Source organism: Pungitius pungitius, chromosome 15, assembly GCF_949316345.1.
Source record: "Pungitius pungitius chromosome 15, fPunPun2.1, whole genome shotgun sequence".
NCBI lineage: Eukaryota > Metazoa > Chordata > Actinopteri > Perciformes > Gasterosteidae > Pungitius > Pungitius pungitius.
Genome location: NC_084914.1, coordinates 11,390,722 through 11,403,392, shown reverse-complemented (window position 1 = coordinate 11,403,392; position 12,671 = coordinate 11,390,722). Strand labels below are relative to the sequence as shown.

Genomic DNA, 12,671 nt, shown 5'->3' with positions numbered 1-12,671 from the left:
CTCGATGTTACACTTATCCAAATAAAGACAGCAGTCACTGGAAATGATTTGCTGGAGGCAGGCATCTCATTGTAGTCATAACTTCCGTTTAACCATGAATATGAACTTAATGCCCTTTTTTCAAATTCTTGTCTGCTGTCAAAATGGCTGTTCCCCTTGTCCCTTTATCTCACCCCGATCACACACAGAGGGATGAGAGAAACGTTTGTGTGTGTAGAAAACCATCTGCCGCTGACTGTGTCCTCAGAAGTCACGAGCTGAGTGATAGACGGGGGTCAATTGGACCAAAATATGTTTCATTTGCTGCCACGTGATCAGCGCAGTTTGGGAGGATCCTCTTACACATAACATCTGGAAAAGGTCAACGATAACGTACTTAGGCTTTCTAAAACAAATTCAGACTTAACCTTTTCAGAAGTAGTTTGGTTGTTGGACCTTGTGAAAATATTCACTAAAGTTGTTATGCTTTGAAATTGTTGTAAATTAGATGACTCGGTGACATTGCACCATGCAGCCAGTCCATGCACATCTGGCAGTGTTTAGCAGGGTGTGGGCTAGCTAGCGCCATGTGGCTAAGTGTAGGGTGTTACTGTTCCAGGCAGAGTAGGACTTTTTAGATCCAGGGAATTTGGAAGAAGCCCCAACCAAGCCACAGATTAGAGGACGGGCATACTCGCATACAGCTGGATCTGGGCCTGCGAGTGTGTAGCCTTCACTGTATACATGTCAGTATGCAAATGGGGGGTTTATGGGCACGTGTTTGTCGGCTTGCGATTTAGTATGTGTCACAGTCAGGATTTGATGGGTACGCAGCATGTGCGGTTTGCGTTGGGTAGTGCTCCCAATCTCCTCGCCGCCGTTCATACTGGGGAGAGATGCACTAACTGCATTTCACATCATGTTGAAAAAAAAGTGACTGCAGAGGAGGATGAACGGTGGAGGACGAAAAGACATTGAGACGGATGCAAGGATAAAAAAAAAAAAATCCAGAGGAAAGGGGACACGTTGTCAGAGTAAGGGCAAAGATAAGAGAAAAACTGGTGGAAATGAAGAGTGTTAGAGAGAGAGGGGACGGGATGGACGGAGAAAGAGAGACAGGAGGTTACAGATGAAAGTGAGAGGGAAAAGGTCAGAGAGGATAATGAGAATGATGGCACCAAAGGGAGCTGCGGGTTAGATAGCAACCAGGTGTGTTAGACAGACGGAAGCCTTAAACCGGGCAGGTGGTGTTTGGCCTAATGGTGCCATCAGTAGCATCTGATTCGCTGTCCGTGTGTGTGTGTGTGTGTGTGTGTGTGTGTGTGTGTGCTGCCACATATAACTACATACAAAAGCTCAAATTCTTGACCTTCAAAATGGGATGTTTTATGATCTGATACCAAGACCAATAGTGAACTTACAACTCACAAACTTAGCTTTTACTCTTCATATTTGGATTGTACAACTCAATGGCTTCTACATGGAGCTGTGTAAATCTCACTGCTAACAAAACGTGAGGTCGTCCAACACCCGGCTTGTTTCCGTGGCTTGATTCGAGAAAAAAAACAGGTGATATTGTGACGGAGATTTTCTATTTGATTGCTTTCGGCCTTTGATGTTGAAAAAGACGATTCATTTCAACTGGTCATTTGTCCAATAAATCAAATCAAAGGGCTATTGACGCCACATGGGTTTGTGGTTTATGCAGGCACTTCCATTCAGGATTCAGTGTTTCTCATTATTTATTTGGCAAAAGAAAAGAAGCGAACAAACGTAAGAAGAAAGGAACTCTTATTATTGCCTCTTCTGGTAAAACACCACAGGCCACCATAGGCCCACCCCAAGCTGGTCCTGCCCACTCCTATTTATAACCTCAGGTGTGCATAGTCTTACCCAATTCATAAACAAACAAAAGAAAGCAATATAAAAAAAAACATCAACAAAAAATGACTACGCTAAACTCAAGAGAAAAAACAATCTTGATACATACAAACAATCCAACCTAAAATTAACTTTTTTCTCAACTAGAGCGAAACCCATTCCACGATGGCATTGCATTTCAGTTTCAGTTAGATTGAGTTGTCCCAACTCCTAACTCAGATCTTCTTCAACTTACGTACACACACACACACACACATTCATGTAAGGGCACATAGTATTTATGAGCGGCCGAATGCTTAATGGCCAGTGTTTTCCAGCCCATTTCATTTCAAGGCAGATCAGTGGTCATAATGTGATTTGAGCAATACTGGCTGGCTGGTTTATGGGTACACTCATTTCTAGATGGCCGAGCAGGACTCGCTTATTTATTCATTTAAGTAAGGCTCTGAACATCTCCCAGCTGGACTGCTAAGTAATTCCACCTCCTCCCAGGGAGACAGACTGAGGGGAGTAATCCAAGAGTTTGACATCAAGCTTTCTCTGTTGTGTCCAATTTAGGAAACAGGCCCTAAACTTGGATCAAAGGAAAAGTCTGTATCGCCATCAGCTGATGGCGAGCAGCAGCCGGCCATATTCTCCTCAGTGGACAGTCTGACAGCTCATCTGGGGTTCAGAAACAGAGACGAAACTGTGAGGCAACACGTACAGGAACCGTTTGGTCACTTTTAGGGGGAAAACCTAGCATTTCTAGGTTAAAAATAGGTCTGAGCATAAGACCATATTTCAATATGTGGATGAGGTGTGATACACTTAAGTGCCCGTTTGGGATGGACAAAAACAAGGAACACTTGTCATTGTAAGGCAGGATCATTTTACAGCATCACAAACTCCAGCCAACTGAAGACCTTTTATAGTGCTATAAAGAGGAGAATAATTACGAGCTTCTGTATGTGATTACATTAAGACCAGATTATACTACCAAAGGGACCGATACGCGGACGGCTGCAGACTCCACGGTCGCATCGCATTTTAGTTTATGCTGTCCGCTAAATAAGTCACTTAAATGTAAACATAAATACCGCGTTTTAGCCGCTTTATTTGTAGCGTAGTGGTCACATGTTTGTCGGGAAGCGGATGACAGCGTAGAGCCTGAACACTCAACCTCTGATGAGGATATTTACATCAGGCAGATCTTAGCGGACTGACTTTAGTTTTAGCTAGTTATACCCCTGGTAGTTTTCTTTTTACCTGTGGATCACTGCTCCCATGTTTAGACTGGACACTGGCGGTAAAAGTCTATCTGAAAAGCAGCATCCCTACCATTAAGTAACAGATTTAATTCGCACCCACCTGCAGCCACCCACCCTCTAATTTCCTTCTTTCAGGGTCACCTCTGATGATGTCATGAGAGACAAGGACATCTGCTCCATTGTGGTGCTTGATTGGCTCATTTTATCTTCATGCAAATCACGTCGGCGGGGACCTGGAGTACACTGGCCTGATTATGCCAAACACATTACTCACCAGGAGCGATAATGCCTCGGAAGGATAAAACGGAAGAGAGAGAAAAAAACAAGACGACGAGGGACTTAAAGAGGAATTCTGTGACCGAGCAGACTGGCTGGCGGTGGAAAGTAGGATGACAAAGGGGGAAAAAAGAGACGCAAACGATAGTGAGGGCAAGGAAGGGGGGGTCGTTTGGGAGGAAACAAGCAGCTGAAAAAGAGAAGCAGATGGATAGCGAACGAAACAGGCTAAATGCTGCATGCCAGAAAGAGAAAGTCAGGGGAGAGAAAGAGGAATAAAAGCTCCCACAGAGAGCCCGTTGATAAATGACATGCATTATGTGATGTGTCGGCGTATTTGATATGAGTGCGCTTTTAATAGCATCTAAATGCTGGCTAAGGGGCTTGCAGTATTCTCGGGCCACAGTGTGTGTGTGTGTGTGTGATAAGTGCTGTTATTGATGGAGAGTCAGACTGACAAATAAACAGTCTAATGGCTCCCATATCATCTTTTGTACTGTCAGAGCGACAGGACAACAGCATTTGTTTGTGCCTGTTGTGATGGTTTTATTCAACGTCCTCGTGCAGGCGGGGGGGGGGGGGGGCTAACAGAGGGAAAGGCTGAGGATCCTGGGTACTTGCGGATAGGGAAATGTTCTGGTAGATCACATGCCATCTGGGGCCTGCTGAAGAGACGATGGGTGTGTTACAGAGTACAGGCTGCCTGCAACACAAGAGTTCTGCTTTCAGCAAAAGATCAGGTGGCCTCAAACATACAGGATGATTGTGCAGTAGCCATGAAAGCCGTTGGTAAAACTGTTCACATTACGATTGATCATTTGTTAACCATTAAGGGGTTCGATGGAAATTGATATTTCTGTGACAAACCCTTTTCTCGTTACGAATTTCATGCATGGCCAAATAGTCTTTGGAACACATTCGGGACTTGCAGGTGATGACAACACATGTGGCAACACGATGAGGTGAGATGACTTCATTGTCCTGAGTCCCGTGAATGTTGCACAACTCATTCTAGTACAAACGGCTAATGTTGCCTGAGAGAATTTGGGCGTCCCCTAATAGTCATAGTCACCAGTTCTTCATGAAAATAACACATTTAGAGCAGGGTGCTCACTGAGCATGAGCGGTTTTATTTTTTCATGCACCAACAGCACCAGTTTTCTCCTCCTTCTCTTGGATTTCGTGTCATCTTTTGCTCTGTGTGTCTCTGCCCTTTTTCCTCCCTGCCAAAGTACCAACCGTCTAATTTCATCATTCAGCACTTGATTGCCAAATAGAATTATGGCTGTCAAATAGGAGAGATAATTGCTGCTTTTTCCTGTCTTACACCCTCTAGTCGTTCACTAATCTTCCTTCTTTATCCGATCCTCCCATGTCGTTCTCTTGTGCACTGCCAAAGTTCATTGAATCTGACAAGTTTCCCAGCTAGTTTTCTATATACGGTCATTAAATGTGGTGAAGGGTATAAATCTGCAGTGTGCATGGTGTCAAAACTGGAAATGAATCTGCTTCTAGTCCAAAACGGGGGAAGTGTCCTTTTCTCACAATCTAGCTCGTCCACGAAGTTGGATTGTATGTCTTAAGTGTTTTTCATTCCTCCGACATTTTCCCGCTCATGGGCGATCTGAGGAAACCAAAACAAAATGGTTCTCGGGAGCGTAATGTGGGCTAAGTAGTTAAATATTCAGGGATGTCTTGTCAGGCTGTGATTACATTATCACCAAGCACGTATGATATCAGATTATTCAATCAGCTGGTGTTAGTTGCAAGTGGCAAATGTAGACAATGGCCAACGTTGCCAGACCCGCTAAGCCCTCTGTATGAGAACCCTGAAACTGGATTATCCTGCAACGAGCAGCACAAGCCTCCATCAGCTAATACCTCTGTGTGAGAAAGCAACTCGGGATCAGTCCAAGCCCTTAGCAAGAGTGATTGGCAGCCGGAGGAACATCAATGCTACCCCTGCGCCGCTTTGAGTCTCCTGTCAATAACACGACTTGACGCGGGAGACGGAGTGAGGGGAGGGAGGACGGAAGATGGAGAGAGAGAGAGAGAGACGCGCGGAGGTGGAGGCGACTTTGTGTGGTGTGAAGTTCTGTATTGATTGACATAAGACCAGGAGAGGGTGAGAGAGGGTGAAATACTAGAGGTTAATTCTATGGTTTGTGTGTACACTTAAATATGTGTGTTTGATTAGGTAACGAGGCAGTGGGATACGGGCGACGGAATAGAGTTAAAATAAGCCTCTGACACGTCAAGGTGGCCTGGATTTGAAGCCGAAAGTGATTATAAATGAAATCATTAACTCCCCTCTCACGGCAGAAAGAAAGTCATTAAGACACGCACGCTCGACCTAGCTTAATCTAAGTGTATGAGGGAAAGACACAATGTAATGGAGGGAGATATTTCCCTCATCTACTGTCACATTAAACAAAGAACCTGCTGTTAACTATGAGAGTGTGCAGCCAATGGGCTTATGCAGCTGAGCAAAAGTATTTTCACAGTACGAGAACAACGTTGTCCAATATTCATGTAAGACCCATTACTGAAAGACCAGGTGCTTAGAAAGCACAGAAACTGACGTTCAGCACAGTGAACCTTTGTTCCAGCCTGATGCCTTACATCAGAACAAAATCAGAAGCACATTTTTCTCATTTTGAAGGCTTTTCGTAATGATTCTTTAGGACGTCTGACAGGACATTATGATGAGATTATAATGTCACAATAAACAGTGAATTACAGCCTTGTTCTACTCTGTTGACTATTAGATTCAGTCTAGTGGACACAGAGGATGTCATGTACTGCAAATAATGTACAGGAAACTTTGAGGACATTTTCAATAAAGCTTTCAACTGAATATAAATTCTAGTCAATACAGCATCAGCCTAAGTTCATTATGCCTACTTTATTACAATATTTGGATCAAAGGACTAGTAACTTGTTGCCATTCAAAAAAATGTTTCCCATCCTCACAACTAACCGACATCCTTTATATTAAGGCGCAGTTATGATGTTAAGTGTGCACTGAGAAGTAGTCCTTATAACTGCTGCACTTAAACACACCTTTAGAAGCCATGAGGCTTCCTGTGGCTCCTTCCATGGAGAGGAAACACCGGGGGAGCCAAAGTGGAGGTTAAGGGGCTCCACGAGGCTGCCTACAAGGAGTGAGGGCTGAGCTGGCTGCTCGCCGTATCATGGCGACACAGGCAGGTGAAGAATGAGAAAGGGCGTCGCAGCGCACTGAAGCGCCCGCGCACACACTTTCCACAGAGGGGGGGGCTTTTGTGTCATGCTAATGATGATCATTATTCACTTGAGCTGGAGGCCAGAGGAGAACTGGACAGCACAATGCCGCTTACCGAGCTCTGCCCTGCACACGCGCGCAGACGTCAAGATAGTAAACAGCAATGTGGGTAATTCAGTTAATGGAAGAACAACTTTACTCCCATCACCTGAACAAAAGTAGTTCTTGCTGGAACTCATCTGGCTAAGCCAGACATAAGGCATTTTCACAAGCTGGATGACAGTACACAGCAGGAGGGAATTCTAATGGGGATTAAAAGCAAAGCTGCACCAGTCACAGCAGCTCTGCGTCACTGTATATCCTGTACAGTGGCCTGTGTGTGTGTGTATCCCCGTGCGTCTGTGTGCGTGTGTGCGCGTGCAGACTCCTGGATGTTTTTGTGTGTGAGAGACATAAACGCAGCTCTCCTGGTGCAGTGAGGCTGGCCCAGAGCTGTGTTTCCAGACAGTTTGAGTGACAGAAGGTCAGGGAAAAAGGGAAGGATGCGAAAGTCTCGCTGCTAAACAAACGCTGGATGTGCGGCTGCTTCGTGTCAGAAGCGTTTATCTCAGCGAGCTGTATAATCTCAGAGATGATTCACGTCACACACAGAGCTATACGCAACACATCACCATTCATTAGGTTGCCATATGCTCTGCACTTTGAGGTTTATAGCTATAATTTATCTTTTACTGGGGAGGATTTCTCTTATCATGTTAACAGTCGGTCTTTTCTGCCTTCCCAACATTGACTTGTTATGATTAATCCTTATGTATTTATAAAGAATATAACACACACACACACGCTTCCTGTCATCTTAGGACAGGAAAATAATGATTTTGTGTGACTTTTTGTGTGATTTAGACATTTAGTAACACATTAAAACGTCATATCATTCAAGTTAAATTCTAAACTTTTCTATATCACACCTGTGAGGACGAGCAGGGACAGGCTTTTAATTTGAATGATGGATATTGTTCCCCCACGGCATCTCTGACCCTCACGCTGAGAGCTGTACATTGTGTGCGTTAAGCAGAAGCCGTGACTCTGGGCAGGAAACAACGTACGCTGATAGTGTCTCTGGGCATGAACCCATGAAGGTTCAGTGGGACCTTATCAAAATGAAAACAGCAAACGGGCCGGCTGCTCTTCCTTTAAGAAGTGGGGGAGCCCAACAGAGATATAGTATCCAACAAGGCCACTGCTTAGATAATGCCATTCAGATAGGCAGCATGAGCTTAGCATATTCAAATGTTATGTAACTCCCAGTGCCGTGAATGTCCCCAGGCCCTGCGCATGTGGGTGTTGGAGTTTTTGCTACCGTGTAACTCGGCTTGCTTTTTCCATATGTTTTAGTCGGAGGGGGGGGGGGGGGGATAAACGTTGAATGACGCGCAGTGTTTGTATTTCATATAAATAAATAAGCGCTGGATACAGTGTGTATTGGGGAGAGTTGTGCGTGCTGGCCACGATGTCCTTAAAAACAGCTTCGTTAGGGGAATTCGCTGCAGGCGAGTTGTTCCCTGTGGAGGCCACAACCTCACTTGTTTTTCACGTGCGCACACAATCAGGGGCGGTGGCGTGCAGAGATAAGACACCTAGCAAAGTAAACACGGCCGCACCTGGTTGGAACCCTTTGTGTGCATGGCGATGCAGAGCCGATGTTGGCCCTGAATGGATGGATGGTTCGGTACAGTGTTGTTGTTGTTGTTGTTGTTGCTGCTGCTGCTGCTACACACTTGGCGGAGCAGGGTCCTCATTTATAAACATTATTTACATGCAAGACAGATAAAGAAATGCTGCTGCAACAGGCCACAGAGTGGCTGGGAATCATGAAAACCAAACTCGATATGTGAAAGTATGCACCTCGACATGAGCTCAGCCACCGGTGGTGAGTCACCAGCTTCAGCTGCACCTGTCCAATCTTATGCAATCAAGTTCCTTAACCTTAAAATGTTTGCCATGTTAGTGAAGTTGCATCCTGAACATTAGTGTACGGTTTGGATTTGCACTTTGCCCGTTTCTACTTGCTATTTTTTCTGTTCTTGTCATGGACAGACTTTAACTTTCTTCATCTTTTTTTGGCTTTTTTTTCTCCAATGCTGACAATCTGTCTCAGTGCTTGTCTGTCTGTCTGCCTGCCTGCCTGCCTGGCTCTGTCTGTAGACCTATATCTCTAAATCCTCACTCGGAGCAGAATATACTGCACCCCGAAGCGCTGTCAATCCTCTTACATCCCCTAGAGGTGCACTCACACATACTTCATGCTTACTTAATACTTAAGGATCACTGGCGGTATGAAGTGTTGGTATGCGGTAAGGTGTTAAGAAAGAGAGGAGAATTGTGTAAAAAACAATCAATGTTTTTGCAGAAATGCTTATCTGGTAATATTCCAGATGGCTTTATGGCTCCGAGATGCTGTGACATCGTTGTTTAGGAGTGGCTTCATATTGAACAGCACACAATACGTGTAATATGGAGGAGAAGGATGACGTGAGGAGGAAAATGAACAAAATATCAGTGTTAATATGAGTTTCAAACAATAAACTTTGTGTTTTCAGGTTACTTTCTGGGAGTGCTGAACCGGTCTGCGATTCAACTTCAGGAAACCTTCCTCGCCACTTATGGCTTACTGTATTCCCAGAATTCCGAGGTCTTCTCTGACCTGTACAACGATTTGAGGCACTACTACCGAGGCTCCAACGTCAACCTGGAAGAAGCGCTCAACGAATTCTGGGCCAAGCTTCTGGAGAAGCTCTTCCAGACAAACCAGCAGTTTTACATAGGTACAACCACTTTAACAGCCGAGAGCTCCTTCATATCACAGGTTGGTTGCCTGAGACCAGTAGAAATCTACAGCACATGAGATAAGAAGCAGAATATTCGTCAGGGCCCCATCGAAACACTTCATACCTATTTCTTGTTGCATTCTCTACGTTGCTGTTAACATGTGAGCAATGTGTGCGCTGCTTGCAGGTGAGGATTACCTGGAGTGTGTGTCCAAGCAGATCGAGACGCTACGTCCCTTCGGAGACACACCCCGTGTGATGAAGACGGCGGTCACGCGCACATTCGTGGCCGCGCGCTCCTTCGTTCAGGGACTGGTGACCAGTGGGGAGGTGGTGCGCAAAGTGTCCCAGGTAAAACCTCTCCCATTTTCTCCCCTTTTCATTTGAAATGGTATCCCTTCCGCTCGGTAAATGTGATTAGTTTCCTTATCCTTCAAATTGAAGTCCCATTTTCCATTTTGTCTGATGGCCTCAAATTCCTTTTTACTGTTTACTGTCTTATTTGCCGCAAAGCTAATAATCTCTGGTCCCGACGCGCTTCCATCAGTATTCTTGTGTTGAGGGTATCCATTATTACACATTATTCATCTCCTGGCTCTCCTTTACTTGGTCATCCCAACACACACACACACACACACACACACGCACACACACAGGCAGGTGTTTACCAGTCCATGCGCATAGCATGAAGCAGGGGCAGATCAATGTTGGTGGAAACAAGTGGCTCCATAGAGCATGACCCCCCCCCCCTTCCCTCCCCGGCTCAGACAATCAGGCCCTGCAACAACAGTTAATGTCAGCTCGGCGCTGAAAGATGTGATCTGTGGGGAGGCTTAATATCTCCCAAGAGAAACTGTCCCTTCAAGAGTGAGGTTAAGATCAGAGCGAGACTTCGAAATAATGTCAGCTCCTGAGAGGGAGGTGGCCAGCACGGATGCACCGCTGGAAGATTCCTCTCGTCAGACACTTGGCAAGTAGCCCCATGAGAAATACACTCATTCTTTGACACCGCAATTCTGCATTAGAGAGGAATATTACATTACTAATCGTCCTATTAAGAAGTTGCACAAGGTCGGGCCACGCGAGCACATAAAGAAAGAAAGAAAGAAAGAGAAAATAAACAAAACACATGACGATGTTGGTTGAGGTGCTACTATACGACCACAAGGCCACCCATTTGGATGCGTCAAGAAAAAGAATCGATATGATCCTTCACCCTTTCACACTGATATATGTGTTCTGACAAGCACTGTGGGTGGCTCATACTTTATGGTTTGCCGGCACCAAATGGGAGACAGTCTGGCCCAGCATCTCTCTCTCTCTCTACCTCGCTCTCGCTCTCTCTCTCTCTCTCTACCTCGGACTCGCTCTCCCCCTCTCCGGTCCAGAAAGTGGGTGCGACGTCGCACACCTACACAAAGACGACTAGATGATGTCTCAGTCGAGTCCGCAGCCACAGGGGAGCAAAAAGCAGGAGGGGCCAGGAGCACGGCTAGAGTGGGGTAGCAGGAGGCTGCTGAATAATTAGACTCTCCGAGTGACAGTGACAACTACAGCAGGCTGACCCGTCGCTAAGGGATGCAGCTCGACGACCCGGGCGCTAGATGCAACTCAGCTTCTGCTCAAGCCAGCAAACCGGCGGGGAGTATGAACGACAACTAGCGCGGGCATCATGCTGTGGTGGAATTGCTGCTTGTGGTTTTGAGTCGCGTGCTTATCTCTAAAAACTGATGAGCTCACACACACACAACGAAACATGTGTGCATGCAAGTTCTTAATGGTGCGGAATCACGCGCGCACACACCTCATCACGGCATCATTTCCTTCCGACGGTGATGAACATTTCCCCTTGTGTGGCTGCTTGTTGTTACATATTTCCTGACTGATGCCGTTTTGTCGGTGTGCGATGTGTTCATTGAACAAGGCTCGCTCGGGGACACGTGTTCATAATTAGCACGGATTTTACCCAACAAAAAAGTTATAAAATGTCATCCCGGCGCGAGTAGCGGGGCACTGGAGGCTCTCCCACGCTGAATGAGGTCACAGGCTCATGGAAGGCCTTAGGAGGGAAGACAAGAGCACACGGCATCAAGTGATGAGTCACGGCGGTTGGATCTGCGTTAATGGGAAAACCCGAGTCGGGACCATTTAACTGTGCGAGGAGACAGAGCGGCTAATTGTTCTTTGGGTCAAGTCAGGGCATGTTGGAACAATTTGACAGAAGCAAGTTCAGACGTCAACCAACTGTTCCGTTGCAAATTCATAATCCGCGTGTCAGTCTGTGTTGCATCTCTTTCCCAGCGCACAATCAGCGCTGTGCTGCAGTTATGCAGATTGCAACAGCACTGTGCTATGATGGGAACAAATGAAAAGAGAAAAAAAACTCCAGGATCCTCTCTTGTACCTTTTTCTTCTGCTCATTCATCGTAAACATTTCCCTTGATATTTGCCAGGTTTATGCCGCTGTCCTCGCTGTCCTCGTTTTGGGGTGAATCGCTTGGTGTAGCAGTTTGAATCGTAGATTTCTCCTCCTTTTCTCTGTAACTTTACCTTCCATTGACTGGCCTCTTAACCGCACCTATTTACAGCAATGAATCGTCACCTAAAAGGACCCGTAACTGGCGATGTTCACCACACGCTGGTATCACACTAGTTGAGTTGGAAGCTGGAAGGCATCAAATTATTTTTGCCAATAATCCCTCCAATGTCTCCTGAGGAAATGTTTGTGTTTGGTACCAACTCAGAAGGAACATGAAACGAGTCTCCGCTAAGTTGTCGTTGTATTAGTGATGAATGAAGTAGAGTGAAAGGTGATGAAAAAGTCGCCTCCAATAAGACCAAGACGTAACAAACGGAAGCATTTCAGAAAATAAGGTATCTCTTTCTGGTGCGGTAGTAATTCCTTCCTTGCCTTGCTCACTAGTTGCTGTCCCCTTAACTTCTTTCCAGACGGTTTTATTCCCTCGAGTAGGGGAGTGGAGGAAGTAGGCCACGCGCCACGTGGCTCACTCTGGAGGCAAGGAGTCCGCATGGTCTCGCTCCGAAACACAATGGCGAGGGGTTGCTCACACTGTATATCCCTGGTAATTACAGAGGGCAGAAGAGAGGAGGGGAGGGGGTGTGGGGGGAGGTGTGGGGGGGGGGAGAGCCTCAGGCTTCATGCATGATAGCCATAAGCAATATCAAAGCCACTGGCAGGTGGTATGTTGTGAA

General features: G+C 45.9%; 1 protein-coding gene across 1 annotated transcript in view; it reads left to right on the top strand.

The window, feature by feature from the left end:
• Positions 1 to 12,671, top strand: part of gpc1b (glypican 1b) — a 52,359-nt gene that overhangs the window by 30,717 nt on the left and 8,971 nt on the right. Inside the window, exons 3-4 of the mRNA XM_037458365.2 lie at positions 9,231 to 9,455; positions 9,646 to 9,809. Of these exons, the coding sequence (XP_037314262.2) occupies positions 9,231 to 9,455; positions 9,646 to 9,809 (389 nt within the window). The remainder of the gene's footprint in view (positions 1 to 9,230; positions 9,456 to 9,645; positions 9,810 to 12,671) is intronic.